The following is a 27,106-nucleotide window of genomic DNA, read 5'->3' as shown; positions in this document are numbered from 1 at the left end:
CACGGATGGCAGACAAAGCCCTGCCTGGCTGCTAGACACAGGGGATTGCGAACCTCCCCTGTAACCAGATCAGCTGTCACCAGAGACCCGGCTGCTGTCCCTGCTGGACCAGGTGGGCATGGATCTGAGGAAGACACCCTGTGGCCCCAGAGTCCTTGGGCTGGGGAAAGGGTGGCTAGTGGCTCCCGGCGCCCGTCTGTAGTGTGCCAGCCCCCACCAAGGGGCGCCGGTTTGAGGTTTTGGCTTGCTCCTTTGGAAACGGAAAGAAAAGAGGAATAGAGGGAAGAGGACACATAGGAGAACAGGAGGAGACAGAGGTGGCACGAGAGGGAATCTGGAATGCTTTTGTGTTAGGGCGCCTCTGCTGCTGCTGTCTGTGCCTGCGGGGCCTGGAGCTCCTCAGGCGGGGGGTCCGCTTTGGAGAAATTCATCTCCAGGATGTGCTGCTGTAAGTGCCGCACCCACTCTTCCTGGATGGAGAGGGGGCCCTGGAATTCCACTTCACAGAACCTGCATGAGAGAACAGAGGGAGTGGACACTGCTGCAGAGAGGTGGAAGCAATAGCCTTGTCTACATCCCTGAGTACACCTGCCACTACGCAGGAGCATAGACAGAACAGGCCCAGAACTTGAGGAGTCCAGAAGCCAGGTGTCTCCCTGTAGGCAGCCACCTCTGCCCATCATGGGGTCATGGAGGGGGCCACTGGAAATGAAATCTCTGGTGCTGGGTTAAGAGCCATCCAACTTCCCAAGCACCTGTGCCATCTGACTAATGCATGCGATCTGAGATGGCTGAGGGCACAGAGAGGCAGAGACGGCCACCTTACCAGGCCCCTCCTCCTCTTGCCTCAAAGGGGCACCAAGAAAGGCCTCATAGCACAGGGGCCGGGAGTTTGAATTCTGTGGCTCCAGAGACTTGATTTGAATCCCACTTCTGACTTGGCCCATATGGCCTGAGATGAATCACTTCATGTCAAAGGGTCCCAGTTTCTTGGTCTCTGATGTATACTTAGACTCCATTGAGAATTATCGAAGACTAGTTCTCTTCTGAATCAAATGGAAACTAGGGGAGTGCTTACCACACACTAGGTACAGTTCTCAGTGTTTGGTAACTATTAAACTTAGTCCTCGTAACAAATCTTTCAGGTAGGTCTGTTATCAACTTTCTCTTTTTTTGTGTGGTACTAGTGACTGAACATAGGAGCATTCAACCTCTGAGCTACACCCCCAGCTCTACTTTATTTTTATTTTGACATAGGGTCTCACTACTTGCTGAGACTGTCCTCGAACCTGTGATCCTCCCATCTCAGCTTCCCAAGTAATCCACCTGGCCAGGCTTCAAACAACACTCTCCCTTTCTCTCCTTTTTCAGTACTGGCGATAAAACCCAGGGTCACACATGCTAGGCAAGTACTCTACCACTAAGCCACACTCCTGGCCCTATTTTTTAATATCCTTCTGTTTCAGACTCCCAAGTACTGGGATTGTAGGCATATGCCACCATGCCTGGCAGCCCTCTCTTTAAGGGTGAGGAAATCAAGCCAAGGTTGTCAGGGCCTGGTGTCAGGACCAGAATTTGAACCCAAGTCTCACTGGCTACAAAGCTCAGGCTATCAGCCCAGTGCTCTGAGGTCTGTGAGTAGCCCTTAGGCTGGTCCTACCACATCTATAGGCACGCTTGGGGCCACACCTCCACCACAACCCTGGCTCTTTATTTTCTGGTTTTGAAACAGTCTCACTAGGTTGCCGAGGATTTTGCTAAGTTGCTGAGGCTGGCCTCAGACCTGTGATCTTCCTATCTCAGCCACTCAAGTGGAATTATAGGCATGTGCCCCCAAGTCTGGTGACTCTGTCCTATCCTAAGGGGCTCCTGACAGCCTCGGCCCTGTGGGTGTCCCCTCCCTCCCTGGGGGATAGCATACCTGCACTTGAGGGTATAGACGTTGCCAACAAACTTGACGAGTGACGTCTGAGGAGGCCGGGGCACCAGGGAGGGGACGGGCCGCACTCGGGGTGGGGGCTGCCGCGCCTCTTCCAGCTTTGGATGCAGGTCACTGGCCACCTCGCTTGCCCGGGCCGCAGCGCTATCTGGAGGGCGTGCTTGCCGACGCTCAAATTCTAAGGTGGGAGAGGGCAGGTGATGAGCAGGAGAGCCAGGGCACCCTGCCTCTAGCAAGCAGGGCGCTGCCGCTCTGGGACCTGTACTACAGGTGCCTGGCCGCCGCCTGGGCAGGTGGGCTGACGGGAGAGTGGCTGGAGGGCTGGGAGGCAGAGGAAGTGACAGTGGGGCAGGGCCGGGCGGGCTGGGCGGCCGCAGCAGGTGCCTGCTGCCCTTGCAACGGTACTCACTGTTGATATTTTGCCGCTGGTGCTCCTCGGCCTTCACGGTGCCTGGTGGGCTGGCTGCCAGAGGCCGCTCACCACTGTCGGCGGCCCGGCCGGCCTCGAGCCCCGGCTCCCCCCCAGCACCGCGGCTGACCAAGGCCAGCCCCCCGGGGGCCAGCCCCAGGGATGGCCGCTTGTCATTGTCACGGCCGTGGCCGGCGCTGCGGAACTTCTTGGTGAAGGGGCGGCCGCCCTGGATGTAGCTACGGTAGGCGCCCACCTTCTGGGGCCGGTGCTTGATCCACTCGCTCAGGGTCTCGATGGGCGAGCCGTTCACGCACCACTCCGTCACACCAAACTGCCGCAGGTGTGCCCGCGCATGGCTGGCCAGGGCTTTGCGGTTTTCAAAGTAAAGGCCACAGAGCTCACAGCAGGCCTCGGTGGCTGCAGGAAGAGGAGGCGTGGCTGAGCCCTGGGGCACACACCCCAGCCCACAGGAGCCAATCCCACCTCCCACAGGACACTCTCTGGCCCCGCCCAGGCCAGTGCAGGAGTCTGCGGCACTTCCCAGCCTCCCAGGACCTTGCTGCCCACTGCTTACAGGAGTGGGAGGTCTTCTCATGGAGGCTCTTTGCCTTGAAGGGCAGTTCAGTCTGGATGTAGGTCTTGGCCTTGACCTCTGCTGGGAGGAGGCGGTCCTCCTGCAAGGGCCGCTTGGTTGCCACGGAGCCTAGGAAGCTGGTGGCAGAGGGCTTGGCCCCAGTGATGGGCGTCAGGCTCAGCTCCCGGGGCACCTGGGCTGACCCAGCTCCTGGCTTGCCTGGCCGGACAGCCAGGGGCGACAGCAGCAACGAGGACTGGTGCGGCCTGGGGGCCACCGTGGGGGACCCGTCCTCGGCCAAGGCGGGAGCCAGGTCCCCGGCTGGGGGCTCCTTCTTGATGAGGCACGGCTTGGACTTCTTCTTCAGGATCTCCCGCAGCGTGTCGATGGGCGAGCCGTTGACAGACCACTCAGTCACGCCCATCTGCCGCAGGTGGGAGCGCGCGTGGCTTGACAGCCCCTTGCGGTTCTCGAAGAACTCACCGCAGAACTCGCAGCGGATGTCCCGTACCGGCTCTGCCCGGGACGCTGCAGGGGTCCGGGTAGGGGGAGAAGGAGGTAGCGGCTGCGGGCAGGAAGCCTCCAAGCCCAAGGCCCGAGTGCTAGCTGCCTAGTGCCCACCCCTTGCCCAGGCCTGCCCATCTCATCTGGCCTCCGCGGCCCTTGCACACATCCAGCCCTCTGCCTGTTCTGTCATCTGTGTGAAGCTGGGCAAGACGCATCCCCTCCTTGAACCTCCTTCTCTGCCAGATGGAAGTGACAGCCCTCACCTCCCCATGTCACCGGAAGGATCTAAAGGAGGGTGGACCAGAGTACATGGCACAGGGCCAGGCAGGCGCGTGAGCTCTACCGTGGAGGCTGGGCAGTGCTCAGCATCCAGCAGGCACACGGTCAACCACGTGGAAAATACGCACGCGGTGCCATGGGGTAGCCAGTGGCTGATGCAGTGGCCACATCGCACACACAACTTTTGCACCCAGGCTCTGTGCTCAGTACTGTGTGTCATTTAGTTCTCAAGAAACCACAGACACGAGGTTGCGCTGATCTCCATCTTCCAAGTGAGGGAACCTACCCAAGGTCACAGGCGTGTGAATGAACAGAGATCTCTTGTGTGTGACACTGGGATTGAGCTGGGGGCATTCTACCTCCATGCCACACCCCCAGCCTTGTTCATGTTGTTGGGGTATTTTTGGGTTTTTTTTTTTGTTTGTTTTTTTGTGGGTCTGGGGATGGAACCCAGGGGCATTCAACCTCTGAGCTACACCCAGCCCTATTTTTATTCTTTATTTTGAAACAGGGTCTCACTGAGTTGCAGAGGGCCTCACTAAGTAGCTGAGGCTGTCCGCGAACCGAGATCCTCCAGTCTCAGCCTCCCGAATGCTGGGATTACAAGCGTGCGCCACCACGCCCAGCTTTTATGTTGTATTTTGAAACAAGGTCTTGCTAAGTTGCCCAGGCTGGACTCAAACCTGCAATCCTCCTGCGGCAGCCTCCCAAGTACTGGCATGACAGGTGTGTACTACTGAGCCTGGTTAGGAATAGAGATGTTAACTCAAACCTGACCCTAATGTCAAGCACCTAATTCCAGGAATGTCAGAAAGACACAATTCTGACACCTACTGCCAGCCCCTCTGCTCTTCCCCATGGCAGATGTCGCTAGCTGATCCCCGTGACCTTCCTCCTAGGAACCTGGCTGGCAGCCAGGCTCTTCAGCCAACTGACTGAAGATGGCAGGAGAGAGAAAATCTCTTCACCACCACAGAGATACAATTCTGCCTCCCCTGGACAAATAAGGCAGCTTGGTGGCTGGGGTCTGCAAGGCAAACTGTATACTAGCCCTGGTCCCCTGGACCTGTGCATCCTCCCTTCCAGTTCAACTGGGTGTGAGGGGTAACCCCAAGGGAGGCAGGCAGGAGACCCCTCATCCACGCTCCCTGCCATCCCACAAGGTCACACTTACACAGGTTCAAGGGTGTCATGTCTTCCCGCGGCGCCCCCCAGGGACCCTCAGATGGGTGCGGCTCCCCATGCAGGGCCCCCGGCAGCATCTCCCGCTTGATCTCCACCCGCATTTGTTCAGGTTTCAGCTTCTTGGGCAGGGAGGGTGCAGCCAGGCCTGGGAACATCTTCCGGGCCGTGGGAGGAGAGGCAGTTGGTGAATGGCCCAGGGGGCTGCCTGGTGGCGGCAACTTCTTAGCCAGGGGCGAGAGGTGAAGGTCCGAGGGGTTGCGGGCTTCCAGTGAGCTGCTGGGACCTCCACTGCCCACCACCTTGGCCAGGGCTTTGGGGCTGGGCCCTGGTGGGTGGGAGGGTCCGCCTGGCCGAGACTGGGTCCTTCTCTTCAGGATCTCCCGCAGCGTGTCGATGGGCGAGCCGTTGACGTACCACTCGGTCACGCCCATCTGCCGCAGGTGGGAGCGCGCGTGGCTCGACAGGCCCTTGCGGTTCTCGAAGAACTCACCGCAGAACTCACAGCGGATGTCTCGAGCTGGCTCTGGGCCGGAGGCTGCAGCAGGAGGAGAGGGGCAGTTAAAACCATGGGCATCCTTAGTACGGTCACCTGCAGGAGTGTCCTGGCCAGCCAGGAGTGGGCAGCGGAGGGTGGGTGAGGGAGCCAAGGTGTGGGGCAGGGCCAGACACCCGGCAGGAGCAGGAGGGAGGGGAGCTCAAGAGCAGCTGGGCCCTCGGTCTCAGCAGAGAGCAGACCAAGGCTTCACAGCCCTGCGGATCCCAACAAGTTCGGGAAAGGAAGGCGGGAGCGGCAGCCTAGGAGCCACGGCTGTCCAGACAAGGCAGATGTGGGCACTTTCCACACCAAAAGGCAGGACCCTCCCCTCGGCCTTCGTTCTCAAGGAGGGTCATGGTGACAGAGGTCAAAGGCCAAGAGAGAGGACACAGCAGCCCACTGCCAACCAGAGCTCTGGGCAGAGCCGGCCCACTGCCTGCCAAGGGCCCCTGTCTACTCCCTGCCCAGAGAGGGAGTAGGGAGGGGGCTGTGACCCCCCCGGGAGGGGCTCCAGGGCCCGCAGGGAGGAGGGGCGGCTGAAGCAAGAACCTACAGAGGTTGAGAGGAGACGGCTCCACATCAGAGGCCCAGAAAATGCCGGCGGCTGCAGCGGCCGAGAGGTCCTGCTTCCCCCAGGGGCTGGCCATACCCGTGGCCTTCAGCTTGGCCTTCTTGGCCGGCGGTGGGGGGGGGAGCAAGGAGAGGGCCGCGGAGGCGGGAGGAGGCCGCCCCAGCTGGGCCAGGGCGCCGCGCCCGGGTGGGAGGCGGATCTGGACGCCGTCCCTCCTGATGAGCCCGTGGAGCACGTCTATGGGGGATCCCTTGGCGTCCGGGTCGCTGACGCCCAGGTGGCGCAGGTGGGCACGGGCGTGGCTGGACAGGCCCTTGCGGGTCTCAAACCAGGCACCACACAGCTGGCAGTCCAGCTCTCTGCCCCCGTCACTATCTAAAGCTGCGGAGACAAAACACAGGGGGGGTTCACGGCCGCCACCTGGGCCGGCCCTGGGGTGGAGGCAGGAGGGTCTGGTATGATTCTCAGCCACCCAGGCAGTTCGGGTTGCAGGTCTCGGGCCGTGGATTTATTCTGAAGTTTCGGGCGACACAATAACCTGTCCCCTGCACGGCCCTTTGACATCAAGGTGATGGTAGAAAGCTCAAGGATGTAGAGTGGACAGGCAGTGACAACACTGCTGATGCGTCCAGGCCTCTCTCCCAAGAACCCTGCCTGCCATGGAGCTAGTGGTGGGTGCTGAGCAAAGCCCCTGGCCTGCCAAGCGCCACACAACCCAGGGCACCGCTCTAAAGGAGCAGCAGGCTCAGCGGAAGCAGATTCAAGGGACATGAGTTGCTATCTGGGGTGCTCCCTGGGCAGGAGGACCTGACCCTGGGGTCACCCCCAGGCTGTAATGCCCGCAAATATATGGGAAAGCCTGATGTTCTGCAGAACACTCCCATGAAACCTGCTCCCTGCCCCTGGAGGGTTTCTCCCCCAATCCTAGTCCAGGTAGAAGGGCTCCACCCTGGGCACAAACAGAGAGGCCTCTGACCAAGATGGCCAGGAAGACGTGAAGATGGGGCCATCTACAGGGACCATCTGTCTACAGGACCCAAGATGCCCAGAACCCCGACTTGGAGAGCAGGCCCACAGGAGCCCTGGTTTCTTTCACGGCCCTACCCTTAGCCCAGAGAAGGACAAGAGTGACTGGAAGTGGCAGATGACCCTGGCACTGTGGCAGCCTTAGCCAAGCCTCCAAGGGAAGATCCGCAAAGTGGGAGATGGATGAACATATGCAGAACAGCCCGCCAGGAGATAAGCGAGCACCTCCACCAACACTGACCTGACTGACCCAGAAGACAGGCGCTGTGGCCCCCACTGACCCCTGCATTCCAACCCTGGACCCTCCTGACCTGAGGCACAACTGACACCCGGTCCCTCCCAGCACCAGGACCTCCCTCAGCTCCCGGGACCCGCACTCACTGAGGTTCAGGGGCCCCTCGTCCTCAGACTGGGGCCACTGGGCCTTGGGAGAGGCCGGCCGGGGGCTCAGGGACAGCTGGGGGCTCTTGTCTTCAGGATTCTTGGGGGCAGGGGAGCCCGCCAGGGCCAACGGTGCCTTCTTGAGAAGCGGAGAGCTGGGCGGGTGGGCCAGGCCCTTGGTGGAGAAGCCAGGAGGAGACTTGATGGCTTTGTTGATGGCAGGGGCATCCAGGGGCTTGGCCAGGGCGAGCAGGCCAGGCCGGGCGGCCCCGGCGACTAGTTCCTTTGGCGAGCTGGACTTTTTCATCAGGCCTGGGGGCAGCCCCAGGGGAGCGTCTGGCAGGCCTTTCTGCTTCACGAGCTCATAGAGAAGATCGATGGGGGCGCCACTGCTCTCCGACTCGGCCACCCCCAGCTGCCGCAGGTGGGAACGCGCGTGGCTGGATAGGCCCTTGCGGGTCTCAAAGCAGGCGCCGCAGACCTCGCAGGTGGTCAGGCTCTGGGCTGGAGGGTAAGACGGGAGCCAGGAGAGCGGGCTGTGAGGCTGGTGGGCCCAACCGGCCCATTGCTTCTTCCCCTCACACCCAGTCTCAGTATAAGTGTTCTGTTCCCATCAAGCCCCCTGGAAGTTCACAGGGACACTAATGAGGCAGGGATCAGCCAGTCTGGTTGGCAAATGAGGAAACTGAGGCTGAGAGGGAAAGCGCTGCACCCAAGGGCACAGAGCAGGAGGAAGCACCCTTCTGTGGTCCAGCAGGCAGGGATACCTTTCAGATCTCAGATGTACCGAAGTGGCCTGGCAAGATTTTCCCACAAACCCTGACTTACTGACCATAAGCTTCACCCTGAGCTAAGTCCTAGCCACTGTCTACAGCTCCACTCATGTACTAAATTGAGCTGAAGGGCCAGTCATGGCCCCTGTACCTACTTATGTAGGGCCTTCATCCCCACCGTCAACTTCTCTGCCTCCTGGTCCCCCAACTTCACTGGCCCAAGGGCTTTTACTCTTTTCACATCCCTGAAAACTGCATGGAGCCCATCATTACTCAGAACAACTTCAGAGTCAACAGACAATAAACTGGTGCCACACCGAAGGTCAAAGAGCTAACAAGGGGCAGAGTAAGCTCTGGACCAACATGCCTGCTCCTCTGGATGCCCTTCCCTTGCCCACTGAGGGTGCAGCTGGGGTCACGCCTGGGGAAGGCTGCAGAAACGCTGTGTTGAAAGCCTCACATCAACTCCCAGGCCTGAGAGCTCCCCTGTGAGTACGACTGGCCTGGCCAGCGCCCTGGCCCTGTCACCCCGGCCACTCACCCTTGAGGTCCGGCAGCTCCTGTTTGCTGCCATGAGGAACCTCTGTGGCCACTTTGCTGCTCAGCCGACTGGCCACCTGCTCCAGGGCCCCAGGGACAGGCAGACTCTTCTTAGGGAGCACGGGGGACCCCAAATCCATGGCCACCATTGTGCTTTCCTCAGAACCCAGGCCTGTGGGGTAGAGGAGACAGGCTCAGCCCACGCAAGGATCGGGCTGTCCACCCCCAGGAGGACCCGGATGGCGGCACTTCCTCATCCTTGGCACCTGCTCTCACTCCGGGAAGCAGCTCACCCCAGTCTGTAACCCCAGCACCAGTACACACACAGACACTGAGGCTGCCAGGTGACAGTAGAGCCTGGCAACAGGTTCCAGCCACCAAAGCACAGACCAGTCAGGGGACATTGTGCAAGTCTGAGCTGACACTCCCATCACAAGAAGATCTGAGAGAAAACAACTTTCTGGAAAGAACTTAACAAAAGGCAGAAAGGCAGAAGGAGAACTTGACTGAAGGAGGCCAGGGTCAGCAGGCCAGAGAGGTAGTGCAGAGGCAGGATGCCGAGGACAGGGATTTGGGACTTAGGAGGGATTTCCACCAGACAAGGGCTAGGGCTTTGGTGCACAGCTGAACCCTAAATGTGGAAAGGTGAAAACCAAAAACCTGGAACCGGCCAGCGTGGATCTGACGGTGGACAGGAACCATAAAAATTTCTGAACTTGTGTGAAGTTTTTTATGCCACTATCAGGTCAGGAGGCTTCCTGGGGGAGAGGTATGTAGGGACAGGGGCTCAAGGTAGGTTTTCATGATCTGATTTTTCACAGAAACGGGTCTGGGAAGCCTGTTGAGCTCCACATTTAAGAGTTGGGAGCAGAGTAAGAGTGTGTAGTTACTGTGAGTGGGATGGGCCTCGGGAGGCCCAGATGCAGGAGGCCAGACAAGACCCTGGCTCGGTGTGAGTCCCACACAGGCAAGGAGAAGGCGGGCCGGGAGGCCACCGGGGGCCGGGACACCCGAGAGTTTTGTCAAAGTCTCCAGGTGCGGTGGGCGCGACTGTCAGACGGGACAGGGGCCAAAGCGGGTTTCCGCACCGACGGGGCCGGAACCGTGACAACAGACGCCCCCGGACTCCGAAGGAGGCAGGAGACATCTGTCAGGCGGGCGGGGGTCCCGAGCAGCGGCGGCAGGGTGTTTCGTGGCCCGGGACCCCGGGGGCGGCGCCCGGCGGCCCGGGGCCCTGCGACCCGAGGGCCTGGGGGGAGGGGGCGCCCGGCGGCTGGACGGCGGACGCCGGGGCGACTGCGGCGGCACCGGCGGGCGGACGCCGACTTTCCCCTCCCCGAACCCTCCCCGGCGCCGGCTCTTACCCGGCGGGGGCGGGGGCGCGGGCCCGGGCCCCGGCTCCGGCTCGGCCTTGGGCCCGTCCCGCGGCGGCGGCGGCGGCGGGGGTGGGGGCGGCGGCGGCGGCGCCGGGAGAGCCGCGGGGCCCGGGCTCGGGGGGCCGGGCGGGGGCGCCCCGGTGGGTGCGCGCTCCCGGGCGCCCCCCGCGCGCGGCCCCGCCGCCGCCTTGCTCTCCGCTTTTGTCACTCGGCACTGGGCGGTGGAGGCGGCCATCTTGGCTCCGGCGCACGCGGGGCGGCCGCCCCAGGCGAGAGCAGCCGAGAGCCGAGCGCCGCCGCCGCCGAGCGCGCCCCGCCCCTGGGGCACTGTCAGGACGGCCTGCCGAGCGCCGAGCGCCGCGAGGTAACCGCTCGCCAGGCCCCGCGGACCCACCAGTGGCCGCAGCCGCCGGGAGCGAAAGCCGAGTCCCGAGCGGCCTTCGACTTCCGTCCCGTGCCGGCCCCGGATGTCCCTCCGCTAGGATGGGAACCCTCCAGCCACACACCTCCACCTCCATATTAAGCCGCCCCCTCCCATAAGCAGAGGGAGGGCGTGCCCCGGGGCCCTAACCCTTTCTCTTACCGGGAAGTCACCATCTGCTGAAGACTCCTGGTCCTCAACCACGAGGACCCCCCTCCAACATCATCCTGGTGTCCAGCTGTCCTAGAGTCCAGCTCAGCACGCACACACACATACCTACATTCCAGCACTGCCTGCTCCCTCCTCCCCTAACTCCAAACCCTCGGCGCCGAGGTTCCTTGACAGCTGGGTGGGGCCAGAACTTGGTGGTCGCCCCGCCCCCAACCTGGCACCCACTCACCCCCGTGCCCACTAGGGGAGAGAGGAGGAGGGGCAAGAACCTAGCCCCCATCTTCTCTGTTCCAGGATCGTCCCAGATGCTCCTTAACCTGAGCCTCCTCCCAGATGTTCACTGAACACCTGAGGTCACGCCCCGCTCTCTCTCTCTCCTCCTGGACTAGGCCAGCGTAATGTCAAACCACTTTTTCCTGCCCACAGACCGACTCCTGGCACCCCGGGATTTGGCTAGCTTCCCGGGCACTCATTGGTATTTTGGTGGAAGCGGCTTAGCCAGAGATGAACGTGGCTGCTGAGCGCATGTTCCCAGCCACCCCTGAGACACCCCAAAAAAGCTAGCTATACACCAAGCAAGGGCAGGAAGGCTGAACACACTCCCCCACTCTGCCTCAACTAGCCACTCTCCTGTTTGTGCCTGTTTCCTGGTCGGAGGAAGAGAGGGGAGCTCTGAGAGCTTCACTGTCCCCTTTCTGAACTCCGGAATGCCTGTCAGTGGCCTGAGGTCTGAAAGGAGCCCAGCTAAGCCTAGAGTACAGATCTGGGTAGGACGCTGGAAAGTGCAAACAAGGAAGACACAGAAGGAAGCCCCAGCCACCAGCAGCTCCGGGTCATTTCCTCCCGGTTCAGACACCTATCATTTCTGAGTCCAAGTGCTCCTCCTGATCAACTCTAATTAAAGCTGCTGCACAAACTCTGCCTTTGCACTTCACTTTCCCATTTTCTCTGCAATGCACGGTCCCTGGGCTCCTGCACCAAATACTGACTCTGGATTTCCTAAGCCATCCTCCCACTGGAGCCCACCAGCAAACAAAGCGCTTGGAAGTCCAGCTCTCACTCTAGGTGTCTGGGGCAAAGCAGGTGGTCCACGGTTTCCTCACCCGTGAAATGCACAAACAACACTTGTCTGACATGCATACGGCCCTGGCTTCCATCCCCAGTACCACAGACAAACAAAATTCTTGGCCCCAAGGACTTGTGTTTGAGGGATAGCTGAGATAATATAGATGAAATCTTACTACACAGCGAGAACTTGAGTTTGCGGGGATGGGGGGTGGTAGAGGAGGGATTCAGTGCTGCTGGATCAATCAGGCATTGGTCGAGGATCTAGAATCTGGACTCTGGATCTGGACCATTCAATAGGATTGCCACTGGCCCAGTACTAGCCATATTTAATGTGCTTGGCGGCCACATGGGCCAGTGGTGACCCTCCAAGAGAGCACGGATGACTAAAGAATATTTTCCTTTTCTTCCTTTTCTTTTTTTTAAATTTCTTTTCTGTCTTTCTTCTTTCTTTCTTTCTTTCTTTCTTTCTTTCTTTCTTTCTTTCTCTTTTGGTACTAGGGATTGAATCCAGGGGCATTCTACCTCTGAGCTGTACCCCCAGCCCTATTTTCTATTTTTGTTTTTAAACAGGGTCTTACTAAGTTGCTAAAGCTGTCATTGAACCTGAAATCCTCCTGTCTCAGCCTCCTGAGTACACGTGCCACCATGCCTGGCTCTAAAGAACATTTTCATCATCTCAGAGAAAGTCCTGTTGGGCCACAATGCTCAAGACAGAAGATTCATCGAGGACCGGAAGCTAGAGTCAGACTGTCTGGGATTCAAACCCGATTTCTCCTACCTGTGTAGCCTTGGGCACATTAATTGAGCGCTGTGTGCCTCAGTTTCCACATTTGTCAGATGGGCTGATAATAACACCCAGCCTTAATAGTATCATTGTGAGGTTTGCAATGACTGTAAAGTGCTGAATACAGTGTCTGGCTTCTCTCGGGAGCTCCACAAACATCTATGGTGGAAGCCCAGCCCCTGAGTAAAACAAAAAATGACCCCTAATTGGCAGAATGGTGGTGATATACTTTGTAAAATGACTTGAAACACTTGTGGGAATATAGATAGACTGCCCCCAGCCCTCCATCCCTCTGAGCCCCCGGGCTAGCTCAGGGTCCAGCCTGGCCTGCCCACTCCCCTTACCATCTCCATAGGCAGGCCCAGGGTCCTCAGCCCAGCTGGGCGGGAAGGCCATGGCGAGAGGTAAGCGTGGCCGGCGGGAGGTCAGGAAGCTGCCGGGTGGCCCGCTGGGCTCGCGGCCCAAGGGGCTGGGGGGCAGCTCGGCAGCTGAGGTGGCCAGCAGCTCCTGCAGAATGTTGATGGGCGAGACGGTGAGCTCCCAGTTGGTGATGCCGAAGTCCCGCAGGTGGGCCCGGGCGTGGCTGGAGAGACCGGCCCGAGTGTCAAAGCCTGCCCCGCAGAAGTCACAGCGCATCAGGCTGAAGGTGCCAGGGTCAAAGTTGGCCACTGCGGAGAGAGGACAGGGGCTGCCTGGGGTGGGGTAGGGGTGGGGGCACCACTCCCTAGCCCTGAGCCCTCCCAGGCGTGCCCCCGGGCCGGCTTTCCCTGCCTCTTGATGCTGCCACTCCTGCCTGCCCTGCAGCTCTTGGCTGGTGCATCCCACCCCAGTGACATGCCTCGGGAGGCCCTTACACATCCGGCGGCATCAGGGACCCCCTTCGGGAAGGCTTCTTCATTTGTGGGTTTATAAACATCTGAGTGAACATTCAGCAAGGAAATTCCGTGTGTGTATGTGTGTGTGTGTGTGTGTGTGTATTTTTTGGTGGTACTGGGGTTCCTGGAAGCCCTTCTACCTCCGGGCTACACTCCCAGACCTATTTTATATTTTTATTTGGAAACAGGGTCTCTTAAGCCAGCGGGGCTGGCTTCGAACCTGCGCATCCTCCTGTCTCTGCCTCCCAAGCGCGGGGATTACAAGCGTGCGCCACCACGCCCGGCCTATCTATCTATCTATCTATATTTAAATAGTACTAGCGGTGGGACCTGGGGCACTCTATCACAGAGCTGCACCCCCAGCCCCTTGTGTGTGTGGGTTTGTGATACTGAGGATTGTACCACAGTGAGCATTTTACCTCTGAACTACACCTTCAGACAGCCCTATTTTATTTTTGTTTTGAAACAGGGTCTCACTAGATTGATGAGAGTATCACTATTTGCTGAGGCTGTCCTTGAACCTATGAACCTCCCGTCTAGGCCTCTCAAGTACTGGGATTACAAGTACGAGCCACCACACCTGGCATTATGTTTTTATTTTGAAACAGGGTCTCACTAAGTTGCATAAAGCCTTGCCAAGTTGCAGAGGCTGGCCACAAATCTGGGACTGTCCTGTCTCAGCCTCCCAAGTACTGGGATTACAAACCTGTGCCACCATGTCCACCCCCTTTTTTTTTTTTTGGCAGTACTGGGGATGGAATCCAGAGGCATTCTACCTCCAGGCTATACCCCCAATCCTATTTTTTTATAATTTATTTGGAAATAGGGTCTCACTAAGTTGCTGAGAGCCTCACTAAGTAGCTGAGGCTGGCTTCGAACCTGTGTGATCCTCCTGTCTCAGCCTCCCAAGTGCTGGGATTACAAGCATGCGCCACCACGTCTGGCTGTCCACCCCTTTTTGAGACAGGGTCTCCTTAAATTGGTAAGACTGGCCTTGGACCTGAGATCCTCCAGTCTCAGCCTCCCAAGGACTGGGATTACAGGTGTGTGCCACCACACCCAGTTCATATCTTTTTTTTGGGGGGCGGCAGGTCTGGGGATGGAACCCAGGGGCATTCAACCTCCGAGCTACACCTCCTGCCCTATTTATTTTTTATTTTTTTTTTTTATTTTGAAACATGGTCTCACTAAGTTGTGGAGGGCCTCACTAAATAGCTGAGGCTGTCTGGATCTTCCAGTCTCAGCCTCCCAAATGGTGGGATTACAAGCATGTGCCACCACGCCCTGCTCTGTTTTTGGTTTTTTTCCTCACCTTTGCCAGCACGCAGTAAATCAAATAGGCATTGAAAGCCAGGGTGGTGGCACATACTTGTAATCTCAGTACTTGGGAGGCTGAGATAAGAGGATCAAAGCTTCCTACCCAGCCTCAGCTACTTAGTGAGGCCCTCTGCAATTTAGTGAGACCCTGTTTCAAAATAAAGAATAAAGCCGGGCGTGGTGGCACACGCTTGTAATCCCCGCGCTTGGGAGGCAGAGACAGGAGGATCGCGCAGGTTCGAAGCCAGCCGCGCGCACTGGCTTAGGAGACCCTGTTTCCAAATAAAAATGTAAAAATAGGTCTGGGAGTGTAGCCCGGAGGTAGAAGGGCTTCCAGGAACCCCAGTACCACCAAAAAAAAAAAAAAAAAAAAAAGAATTCAAAAATCGGGCTGGGGGTGTAGCTCAGAGGTAGAATGGCCTTGGGTTCCATCCCCAGCACCACTAAATAAATAAATAAATAAATAAATAAATAAATAAATAAATAAATAGGCAATGCATAAAGAAAATGGATAGAAAAGAAACGGGCAAGCAGAGGACATGGTGACCCCCCTCTGGGAGCCTTCTAGGAGCCCTGCAGGTGGAGTTGGGGGCATCTTCTCTTGGCTTCCCCAGGCCCCTGGTTCTCCAGGTCTCCTTCGCTTCATGTTGTAACTGCCTGGTTTCCTAAGTGTCCATCCCTTGCTTCCCATACTTGTGTACAATGTGCGCCCGCTCTCTGTCTGTCTGTCTGTCTGTCTGTCTCCCTGTCTCTCTCTCTCTCTCTCTCTCTCTCTCTCTCTCTCTCTCTCTCTCTCTCTCTCTGTCTCTCTGTCTCTCTGTCTCTCTCTCTCTCACCATATCAGCACCTACCCAAGGGGGCTCTGTGACCACGCATCAGAGCCACCCAGGGCACAGCCGCTGGAGATGGACCTCTGGAATCAGAATCTTGTTGCCTGAGAATCTGCTCACCTCACAAGCAGAAAGGGTGAAGCCCGCCAAGGGTCCCGTCACTCCTGGCCTGGGCCACGAATTCCAGGACAGCAAGATCGGCCGTGTCCCAGAGTGCCCGGGAGGGAGGGGACCTACCTCAATAAATATATGTGGAATGAAGGAATCCAATGGGATTCTCTGCCTGAAGCTGACTCCTCTGCCCAGACCCCTTTCCTCCAGTTGCCAGCCCGGCCAGGGCACTGGGGGAGTCCTCACATATCCACTGACCTTTGGTGGTGACCTCTGAGGTTCCCAGGTCTCTCAGGAGGGGAGGCCCCAATGTCACCCTGCACGGAGCTAAAGGAGGATTGATTTATTTACTTATTTATTTTTGTGGTACTGGGGATGAAACCCAGGGGTGTTCTCCCCCTGGGTGGCACCCCCAGCCTTTTTTATTTTTTATTTTGAAACAGGGGCTTGCTAGGTTGCTAGCAGTCTTGCTAAGTTGCCCAGGCTGGCTTCAAACCTGTGATCCTCCTGTCTCAGCCTCCCAAGCACCGGGATCACAGGCCTGCACCACCATGCCCCCAGCTAAGGGAGGTTTTGGAGCCAGGGTGGGTGGGATTAGAATGTGGCCGGGTGGCTCCGGGGCCTCGCAAGGAGCTGGGTGCTGTGGTAGAGCTGCCCTACCTTTTTTCTTCTTCTTCTGGAAGGAAAACCTGCGCTCGATGGCCTTCACCTCCTCTGCAGAGATGAAATGCCGCACGTTGTAGCTGACGCCCACGCGGTTCAAGTGGCCGCGGACGTGGTTGGCCAGGCCAATGCCGTTGTGGAAGCGGTCTGAGCAGTAAGGGCACTTGCGTTCCTCATGCTTCAGGGCCGCCGCGTCCCCCTCCAGGAGCGGATCCAGCCCCAGGGGGCCGCCCAGTGGTGCATCCAGGAGCAGGAAATCCAGGGGGTGGGTGCTCCCCAGCCCCAGCTCCTCTGGCTGCAGCCTCGGGGGCACCCTGGCCGCCTCCATGACCTGTGGCTGCAGCCTTGCTGCCAGGACGATGGGTACCATCCCTCGGAGCTGCTGCCGCTGGGCCCTTGTGGCTTCAGCCACCTGCAGGGTGTCCTGAAAAGTCCGCTTCAGCTCCAGGGCTTGCTGGGGAATGAGGCTGGGGTCAACCGGGGGTGGAAAGACCCTATTTTCCAGGGAAAACTCCATGTCAGGAGTTAGTGCTATATCCTCGACTTCTTCCTCCTCCTCCTCCTCCTCCTCCTCTTCCTCCTCCTCTTCTTCCTCTTCGTCCTCATCCTCTTCACTCCAAAGATACCTGCGGTCCCTCAGCCCCTGAGGATGAATGGCGCTCTTCTTTCTATTAAAATGGGTGGGGTAGGGGGCAGATGCCAGGGGTGAGGGAAAGGCCAGCATCCCCAGAGGCCTCTGGCCTGGGTCCTGCAGGAGCGGCTTGGACAGCGGGAAAGCCCTCACGCCCAGCTGTTGGCAGTCTGGGCTAAAGGCCAGGCTGGAGTTGTATCCAAGAGGGTTGTCCTGCCATGCAGGGGCCAGGAGCGGCTCGTCTTTGCCAAAGTAGTCTGCAGCACCGTCTGGGAAGCGGGCGTATGTGTCCTGGCTGGTGCCCGGCTGGCCGGCGGAGTCCTCCTCCCAGTGGGGGCGGGCGTGCAGGAGCCTCATGTGCTCCCTGAGCAGGCTTTCACTGGGCGCAGGGAAGCCGCAGAAGGCACAGGCACTGAGGCCTGGGGGGGCCCCAAAAGGAGGATAGACGAGGGTGCCGACATCAGGACCAGGGCTGCCAGCCCTACTGCCGCCCCCAAACGGCTCCCCGGCCGGCTGGTGTGATGGCTGGCGCGCATGCAGCTTGCTGTGCTGCAGGAAGGCCCTGGAAGAGTTGGTGCCGAAGACACATTTGGGGCATTGCAGCCGTGCCTCCCGGCCTTCGTCGCCTGGAAACTGCTTCAGCTTCTGGATCTCCTCTATGATCTTCTCCCGGGAGGCCTGGTGCAGCTGCCGGTGCCGCTCGAGGGCGGCGGGGTCAGCAAAGGCCCAGCCGCACTCTCCGCAGGCCAGGGGCGCGGGGCCGGCCGGCAGTTCCTGGTCCGAGGCGCGGCGGTGATGGCTCATGTGTTCTAGAAGGTGCTCCTTATGCTTAAAGTAGATGCTGCACTCGACGCATGGGAACACGGCCGGCTCCTCGTCTTCGTCCTCGTCGGGGCTGACCACCCCGTCGGCCACTTCCTCCAACAGCCCACATAGGTAGGGTTCTGCTCCGGCCGGGGACAGCGGCTGCAGTCGCTCCACGGACGCCTCGGAGTTCACTGTCCAGGTTTGCGTGGCCACTTCGGAGGCTGGCGGGGGCAGGCCCCACTGCGGGGATCGGGCCAGCCCCTCCTCAAACTCTTCCAGGTCCCCCTGGGTGCCCACCACCTCCACGTCCGAGGTGCCGGCGGCATCCTCCACGGGCCTCGGCGCCCTCCTGAAGGAGGACAGGGGCGGCGGCTGGGGCGGCAGGTCCAAGTGCAGCCCGGGGTCCCGCGGGAGCCAGTCAAACTGGGGGAGGCCCCGGGGGGCTTTCTCAAAGAGCTTCAGTTCGCCCTGATGGTGCGAGAATCTTCTAGAGCCCTCAAGTTCTATATGGGGTTTCACGGTTCTCACAATGACACAGTCCTCAAACCTCCGCTCAGGTGGGATGCCTGCCCCGGCTTCCTGGGCCAAGGAGTACTCCCAGGGCCCCTGGCCATCAGGGGGACCGGGGAAGGGACCCAGGAGATGGGGTGGTGGGGAGCCTGGCCGGAAGTCCAGGCTGCCTCCATCCCAGCCGCTGCAAGGAAGGGCCAATGGGGACAGGTTAGCCGTGGGCCTGGGGTTCCCTGGGGGAGGGGGCTCCCAGGGAGTCTGATCCAGCCCAGGGGTGCCCTGGGAGAGGCTAGGAGTGTATGGGGAGAGGGCTGGGAGCAAGGGCAAGTCCACTTGGACCTCTCCACAGCTGTGGGGTCCAAAGCCAGTGTCAACTCCCAGGGTGCACCTGGGCACATAGCCCAGCCCCATTAGAGCATGGGGGAAGCGTCCGGAAACCTCAGAGAATGGAGCTCCTCTACGGAGTGTCTCCAAGGTCCCCACGTCTGGTGGGACAGTCAACTCTCATCTCATCTCTCCCCCAGGAGAAACTAAATGGAGATTATTTCCAAGAACCAGGCACCTTCCTGTCCTCACACAATACCTAAGGAGCTTTCTCATAAGCGGTTAGCAACAAAAACATCACACACTACAAGCGCTTATTTAAATGCTCAAAATCACAGCCTTTCAACAGGGACCTGGACTCTGAGACACAGGGAAGAGAGACACTACTCTGTGTTCTGGGAAACACTTTGTTTCACCTGATTCTTGGCTCCCAGGAAGCCCCTGAGGGATGTGAGTTCTCATCCCTGATCCTAATCGATTCTCCATTGACTACAGATTGAACCTGGGGGCGTTCTACCTCCAAGACATACCCCTATTCCTTTTAATTCTTTTTTTTTTTTAATTTTGAAACAGGCTTGCTAAGTTGCTGAGGGCCTCCCTAAGTGGCTGAGGCTGGCCTTGAACCTGAGATCCTCCTGTTTTAGCCTCAAGTACTAGGATTATAGGTGTGTGCCACCACGCCCAACTCCCCTCAGTTCTTTTTTTTTTTCTATAGGGATGAAACCAGGGGCACTGTACCTCCAAGCTACACCCCCAGCCCTAGTTTTTAGTCTTTTTATCTTTGAAACAGGGTCTCACTGAGCTGTGAAGGGCCTCGCCAAGTAGCTGAGGCTGTCCACAAACCACGATCCTCCCGTCTCCACCTCCCGAATGCTGGGATTACAAGCGTGCGCCACCATGCCCAGCTCTGCTCAGTTATTCTTAATTCTGAGAGATATGATTGATTCTAATAAGATTATTAGTATATATCACACCCGCCAATCTGTTTAACAAAGGGAAATGCGCATCAGCATTGTGGTTGATTCCTATTTTTTATTTTTTATTTTTTATATTTTTTGTGTGTGGTACTGGGGGTGGAACCCAGGAGCTTTCTACCTCCGGGCTATACTCCCAGACCTATTTTATACTTTATTTGGAAACAGAGTCTTACTAATTTGCTGAGAGCCTCACTAAGTAGCTAAGGCTGGCTTCGAACCTGTGCGATCCTCCTGTCTCAGCCTCCCAAGTGCTGGGATTACAAGCATGTGCCACCACGCCTGGCTGATTCCTTTTATTTATTTATTTATTTATTTATTTATTTATTTATTTATGGTACTAGGGATAGAACCCAGGGGCATTCTACCACCAAGCTACACCTCCAGCCCTATTTTTTTTATTCTTTTTTTTTTGTGTGTGTGTGGGTCTGAAGATGGAACCCAGGGCCATTTGACCTCTGAGCTACACCCCCTGCCCTATTTTTCATTCTTTATTTTTGAAAGAGGGTATCAGTAAGTTGCAGAAGGCCTCACTAAGTAGCTGAGGCTGTCTGTGAACTGCGATCCTCCTGTCTCAGCCTCCCAAATGCTAGGATTACAAGCGTGCGCCGCCACGCCTGGCTTTTTCTTTTTTCTTTTTTCTTTTTTCTTTTTTGTGGTACTGGGAATGGAACCTGGGGCATTCTACCACTGGGCTGCACCTCCAGACTTTTTTGAAGCCAGACCTTGCCGAGTGGCTAATGGTCTCACTAAGGTGCCAAGGCTGGCCTTTGAACTGCGACTCTCCTGTCCCAGCCTCCCAAGTACTAGGATGACAGGTGTGTGCCACCACGCTGGGCTCGATTCCTGCTTTTACCCAATACCCCTTGGGTCATCGAGACAAATGCATGAGATGCCTCAGATAAACCCGATTTGGCAGATGGGGAAACTGAGGTCAGCCTAAGGGTCGCCTGGCAGAGAAAAGGACTCAGAGGATCCATTCCCCGGGTTCCTGCCACTTTGGCCTTGCTCCTGGCAGGGATAATGAGAGTTGACTGTCTGTGTTCCTTCCAGACCGCACCCCACCCCAGCAAACGCCCTGGGCTTGTCTGCTGGGAGCCTCCTCCTCCTGCCTGGCCTCCTGACTCCCTCCTGTCCCCCGCTGGCTCACTGGGGGCTTCTCTGGGGCCTGGGCACCTCCTGCTTGCCCCCCTGCCCTCCCTGCGTCAGGGCCAGCATGGCACTCACCAGCTGCTGATCCGATGGCTGGCGGAGGTGGCACGGGGGAGGGCTTCGCTGAGGCCAGGATAGGGCTGCCCGTCTGCAACAGAGAGGGGAGACCCTGAGGGGCTGGGGCCCCCCTTGGCCGGGGCTCCGCGCCCCAACTCCGGAAGCCCTTGGGCACCTCTGAAGGGCCGCTCCCAGCCCCTCTCCCTGAGAGGCCTTTGGCCTCTGCGTTCCTGACCCTGAAAGGGGTTTCTTTGCAGGAGTCCCCTTAGGTCTCCTGGGGGACCCCAGAGGGTTACTGCCTTCCAACCCTCCTCTCTTTCCCCCCACGTGGCAGCCAGGGTGATTTTTTTAGTCACACTCTGGTTAAAAACTCACCTGGCTTCTCACAAATACTTACAATAAAGCCAGGTAGATTCCCAAGTGCCACCAGGAGGCCCTATGAGGTTTGATCCTTGCTGGCTTCTCCAGCCTTGCCTGCCTGTCCTGCGCCCTCTGCGCCTCTGCCGGGCTCTGTGGCCCTCCACTGGAGCTTCGAGGCCACCTAACTCTTTCCAGCCTTAAGGCCTTTGCTGGTCTTCCTGGAGTGCCCTTCCCTGGCCACCAGTTCTGTGAAATCCCTATGATTTTTCTCTCAACACCTGACTGACATTTTTCCTTAGCTCTCCCAGCTACTGCCTGGATCGTTTTCTGGACTTTGTCTGTCCCCTGCAAACACACAGCCCCACGAGGACACGGGTTCTATCAGCTTTCTTCACTGCTGTGCTTGGCACCGAAGTGCTCATCAAATCCATCACGCTGAGTGAGAAGGCCGCCCGGCCTGAGCTACGCGGGGCCCACTACTTCCTTCTGGACCCCTCCCAGGCCTGAATCCTAGAGTGGAATCCCGGGAACATCCCCGAATCCACACACACAGATAGAGCCAACTCTCTATTATCTGCCTGTAGAGCCAACGCCTGGGGCGGCCACAGGAATCCTGGCCCGCGTCTCCTCTGCCCGCCACGCTTGCCTGGCACGGGCAAGCATGCCAATCGGGGAGCCGGCCAATTGCCTGGGCCAAGGTTAACACGCTGGGGGAACTTGTGCCCCGGCCAGGGCCCGGCAGATGCAATTGCTGGACTAGCCTCAATTTGCGGATGGTCCAGAAAGCAGGCAAGGGGTGCTGGGGCTAATTCTATTTCCAATCCCTCTCTGTCTGATTCGCCCTGGAAGTTGACTGCTGAGAATCAAGGAATGAAAAAGGGGTGTAGGGGGATGCCAGGGTGGTATGGCTGCTGCCTGAGGGTCTGTGTGGGGCTGTGGCATGGCTTCTGGAAACATGGGGGGGTAAAGAACCACACACATTACAGAACAGTTTCTTGTTTCTTTCCTTCATTTTTTGTTTGTTTGTTTGGTTTGGTCCTGGGGATTGAATCCAGGGGTATTATATTTCCCAGCTACACATCCAGTCTTTTTCTTTCCTTCCTTCCTTCCTTCCTTTTTTCTTCCTTTCTCTCTCTCTCTCTCTCTCTTTTTTTTTTTTTTTTTTTTTGTGGTACTGGGGCTGGAACCCAGGGGCTTTTCTACCTTCGGGCTATACTCCAAAACCTATTTTATACTTTATTTGGAAACAAGGTCTCACTAAGTTGGCTGAGAGCCTCACTAAGTAGCTGAGGCTGGCTTTGAACTTGTGGGATCCTCCTGTCTCAGCCTCCCAAGTAGTACAGGGATTACAAGCGTGCGCCACCACGCCCAGCTTTTTCTTTTCTTTCTTTTCTTCTCTCTCTCTTTCCTCTCTCTCTCTCTCTCTCTCTCTCTCTCTCTGTTTCTCAGTCCTGGGGGTGGAACCCAGGACAATTCTATCTCTGAGCTACACTCCCAGCCCTATTTTTTATTCTTTATTTTGAAATAGAGTCTCACTGAGTTGCAGAGGGCCTCACTAAGTAGCTGAGGATGTCCGCAAACTACCCCAGTCTTTTAAAATATTTTATTTTGAAATAGGGTCTCACTGAGTTGCTTAGGCTGGCCTCAAACCTGCAATCTTCCTGTCTCAGCCTCCTTGGTACTGGGATTACGGGCATGCACCACCTCGCCCAGTTCCTTTATTCTTTTCTTTCTTTTTTTTTTCTTTCTTTTTTTTTTTTTATGTGTGTCTGGGTATGGAACCCAGGGGCATTCAACCTCCGAGCTACACTCCCTGCCCCTATTTTTTATTCTTTTTTGGTTTTGGTGGTACTGGGGTTCCTGGAAGCCCTTCTACCTCTGGGCTACACCCCCAGACCATTTGTTATATTTTTATTTTGAAACAGGGTCTCTTAAGCCAGCACGGCTGGCTTTGAACCTGTGCGATCCTCCTGTCTCCACCTCCCAAGCGCGGGGGTTGCAAGCGTGCGCCACCACGCCCGGCTTATTATTCTTTGTTTTGAAACAGGGTCTCACTGAGTTGCAGAGAGCCTTATTAAGTAGCTGAGGCTGTCTGCGAACCGCCATCCTCCGGTCTCAGCCTCCCGAATGCTGGGATTACGAGCATTCGCCACCACGCCCGGCTTCCTTTTTCTTTTTCCGGCATTGGGGATGAAACTCAGGGGTGCTCTGCCACTGAGCTAAAGCCCTAGCCTTTTTAATTTCTTATTTTGAGACTGGGTCTTGCTAAATTGCCCAGGCTGTCTTAGAACTTGTGATCCTCCAGCCTCAGCCTCCCGCCTCACTGGGATAACAGGTGTGGACCACTGTGCGTGTAGCCAGAGCAGTTTTTAACTCGGCCACTGTCGACTTTTGGGGCTGGGTCACTCTCTGTGGTGGGGGCCGTGCCGTGCGCGGTAGGATGTTGGTGAACCTGACTACTGCCCACTAGGTGCGGCCACCTCCCCACGCCACAGTCATGACAGCCCGAAGCATCCCCAGATACTTCCTCAATGAGCACTGGATGCCCGATTGCCGCCACTTGATAAGCACTAGGTAGAAGGACAGGGAGCAGAGCTGTGCTTGGAGTTATGTGGGTATCAGAGAGAGTATGGGGTATGGGGGGGACTAGGTGTGGGGGCAAGACCCCAAGAGAAAGCATCTCTTGAGGACTTTTTTTTTTTTTTTTTTGGTGCTAGGGATTGAACCCAGAGGCACTCTACCTCTGAGCTACACCCCCAGCCCTATTTTATTTTTTATTTTGAAACATGGTCTTGCTAAGTTTCCAAGGCTGGCCTCAAATCTTCCATCCTCCAGTCTGAGCCTCCCAGGTACTGGGAGGACAGGTGTGTGCCACAGAGCCCAGCTCTTTGAGGACGTCTGGGTCCAGATGTGGGCTTCTCCGAAGACGATGACTGGTTTGTGGGTAACCAGTCCCAGCACAGCCTAGAGGTGTGGCTCTGAGGGTCTCGGGGCTCTTGCTTCTGGGAGGCTGGGACCCTAAGCTCCTGAGATTGTGTGTCCCAGATTTTGTGATTCTGTGACTTCTGTTGTCTAAGTATTCTGTGAGCCAGGGGGCCACCATGGCCACTGTGAGCAGCTCCAGCGAGGCTCCTATTTTTAGTGGCGGCGACTTTGGAGGAAGGAGGCCATGCAGGGCCGTGTCTGAGGCACCTCGGAGGTTGGGGGGGCTGTCCAATGGCCGCCATACTGACGGCGATCCAGAAGTCCCTGTGGGTTGCGTGAGGTTCCCGAGACGTAACCCTCAGCCGGTGGTGGTGGCCAGGGGCCCTCAGGGGCTCTTGCGCCCTGGGGTCCCTGAGAGGGCTTGCAAATGACAGAAGGAGGTCTCCACAAACAACTTGAGCTGGGCTGCTTGGCCCAGTGGCCAAGAATCTTAACTTTGGGGGCAGACCCAGGTTGCAGGCCCAGCAGTGCGACCCAAAGGGCTCGCTTTTCCTGCTCCAAGGCTCAGCTCCCTCCTCTGTTCGATGGTAACAGTCACCAACCCAATCCTGCAGGGCCAGCGACAGGTGCCGATGAGGTCACAGTAATCATTCCATCCAGAGACGAGGCGGTGGAGGGGAGGAGGGCAGGTGGGACTCCCAGGGGTAGAAGCTGGAGGCTGGACTCAGAGCCTCAGGCCTGCTGGCTGCATACTCTGATTTTCCTCCCCAGTCTGGGGCCCCAGCAAGGCAGAAATGCTGCGTCATTTGGCCCTGGGTCCCCGTCCCCAACAGAACACCAGACTCCTCATCCATCCACGCGGAATGTTTAAGCCCTCTGAGATTTTGCAGACCTGGGAGCCCCAACCCAAAGGACACATCAGGCAGGGGATTCAGGGTGTGTGTGGAGGGAACAGCTACAAGAGGAGACAGGACAGGCGGTGGACACACCCTTGTCGAGGCAGGCAGAGGAGTTTGGAAGTGACCACTGCAGAGAGTTCTTAGGGGGACCCTGAGAGCTGAATGGGGAAGATGGAGGGCCAGACCTCGGGGTGGATGGCAACCCCAGAGGCGTTCCTATTTACCGGCGTCACGAGATTCCCAGGGCAGGTGTCTGTGTCAGGGAAAGGGGGTCGACAGGCTGAGAGGACAGTGGGAAAGAGACCACATCCAAAGCCCAGGTCATCTGTCCTCCAGCCTCCAGACCATGGTTCTGCTCCCTGTTGCGCTGCCCTGATTCCATTCCCTTATTTGCTCAGGAGAATTAAGGGCAGCACTGGTCCCCCTTGGCGGCCACAACACCTTTCTCCCCAGACTGCAAAATAGGCGCAAGCATGAATCTCTGGTTGATACCTAGGGTGGATGAGGACATCTGTATCTACCCTCCTTTCCCCTCTCTCCAGAGCTGGGGTGTCAGTCGGGCACCGAGGAAACCCCTGGTCCTTTGAAATCACACCTACAGAGGATCCCAGGGTCCCAGCGCCTGTTCCTCCGATTTCCACAAAGTTGAGGTCCCAACTGTGTGACCAGAGACAAGGTCCTGCTACTCTCTGGGCCTCAAGAAAGGGATTGCTGAGGCTCCCTGGGCAGTGGGCTAATCCCCGGGGGGTCTCATTTTGCCCTCCTGTCTCTGCTTGGTACCTGTGGGCGCATCTCCAGACCTTCGAGTCTGTGTGTGGGGTCCCTGCTTGAACACCTCCTACCCCCTTTCTCAGGCTCACTGCCCCTCATCTCTCCCCTCTTGATCTCTCTTCCTTTTCTTTTAGTGGTATTGGGATTGAACTTAGAGGTGTTCTACCTCTACGCTACAACTCCAGTCCTTTTTATTATTTTTTTTTATTTTGAAACAGGGTCTTGCTAAGTTGCTGTGGCTGGCCTCAAACATGCCACCCTCTCAGCCTGCCATGCACTGGGATTCTGGGCATGCACCACCATGCCTGGCTGGGAACGCTTGCCTCTTTTGTTTACAGCTGTCTTTTTTTTCCCAGCACCCAGAGCAGAGCCGGGCACACAGTAGGCACTCAGCATTTAATGAATGATGAATAAATCTCGAGGTGGGGACAGTGTGAGATACCCTCTTGTGGGGTAAACTGAGGCACCTGGGGCAGTAGGTATCTCTGACTCTTCAGTCCCTCCCTAGCCACTAGAGGGCATAAGCTAGCCCACGGCTCAACAGCAAGACTCACCAAGACAGTGAGTGCTGAGATAGCATGATGGAGAGAGAAGGTCTAGCTGGGGAACTGGAGAGCTTGGCTTGGGGAGCTCAGGGTGCTGGGAGGGGCACCTGGACCCGGTGGTTCTAGCGCAGAGGAGGGAGTCAGGCCAACCTGCTTGAGCCCTGGCTCCTTGCCACCCACGGGTGGGGGAGGGGGTCTTGGTCCAGTCACCAGCTCCCAAGGCATCTGTTTTTCACAACTGTAAAACGGGGCGCCAAATGGTACAGAAAGAGAATGCTAGCCCTAGCCCAATCGCAATCCCAACTCAGCTCCTGCTGGGCCAGGTGCCCGATCTCTCTGAGCCTCGGGACCACGCTGTGATGCTCCCTCAGGGCCATGGGGCCCTCCTGCTTACCAGAGATGCCACCTCTGCCATCCAGAACATCTCGGGGGCCTTCCTTGGTGATGGGCAGGTAACGGGCAGACCGGAAGATGCCACCCTCTCCCTCGGCGGCCTCGGCCCCGCCCTCGATGTCCTCCCTTGGAGCAGATATCACACCGGGCAGTCTCTCTGGGCCTCGAGGACGATCCGGGGCGGCCAGGCCGCCTGCCAGGGGTCCTTCCATGGGTGCTCCTGGCTTGGCTCCACTCAGGCTGGGGCTGGCTCAGCGGGGCATTGGGGTCTGGGGACAGAGAGAAGAAGCGCTCAGGGGAGGCAAGAAAGGGACTCTGTCACAGTTTTCCCTCCCTCAAAAACCCAGACCTTCTTGCAGCCCACTGCCTCAGTTTACCCCCCGGGCCAAGGGCCCAGCTATACACATGATGGCTTAACGA

At 57.6% G+C, this 27,106-nt stretch overlaps 1 protein-coding gene across 1 annotated transcript; it reads right to left on the bottom strand.

Moving 5' to 3' along the window:
- Window positions 1–350: 350 nt before the first annotated feature.
- On the bottom strand, window positions 351–26,898 carry WIZ (WIZ zinc finger; the record flags this gene model as incomplete). Its single annotated transcript, XM_080714963.1, is given in 13 exon segments — window positions 351–510; window positions 1,922–2,117; window positions 2,349–2,768; window positions 2,926–3,453; window positions 4,886–5,431; window positions 5,985–6,383; window positions 7,410–7,913; window positions 8,724–8,894; window positions 12,887–13,238; window positions 13,241–13,272; window positions 16,336–18,470; window positions 20,812–20,884; window positions 26,688–26,898. Coding segments are annotated over 13 exon segments (5,727 nt in total).
- Between the last annotated feature and the right edge of the window lie 208 nt (window positions 26,899–27,106).

Source organism: Muscardinus avellanarius (genome assembly GCF_963383645.1).
Source record: "Muscardinus avellanarius genome assembly, chromosome: 18".
Classification (NCBI taxonomy): Eukaryota; Metazoa; Chordata; class Mammalia; order Rodentia; family Gliridae; genus Muscardinus; species Muscardinus avellanarius.
Note: the sequence above shows the minus strand (reverse complement) of the source record. Positions and strands in the feature narration are given on the sequence as shown.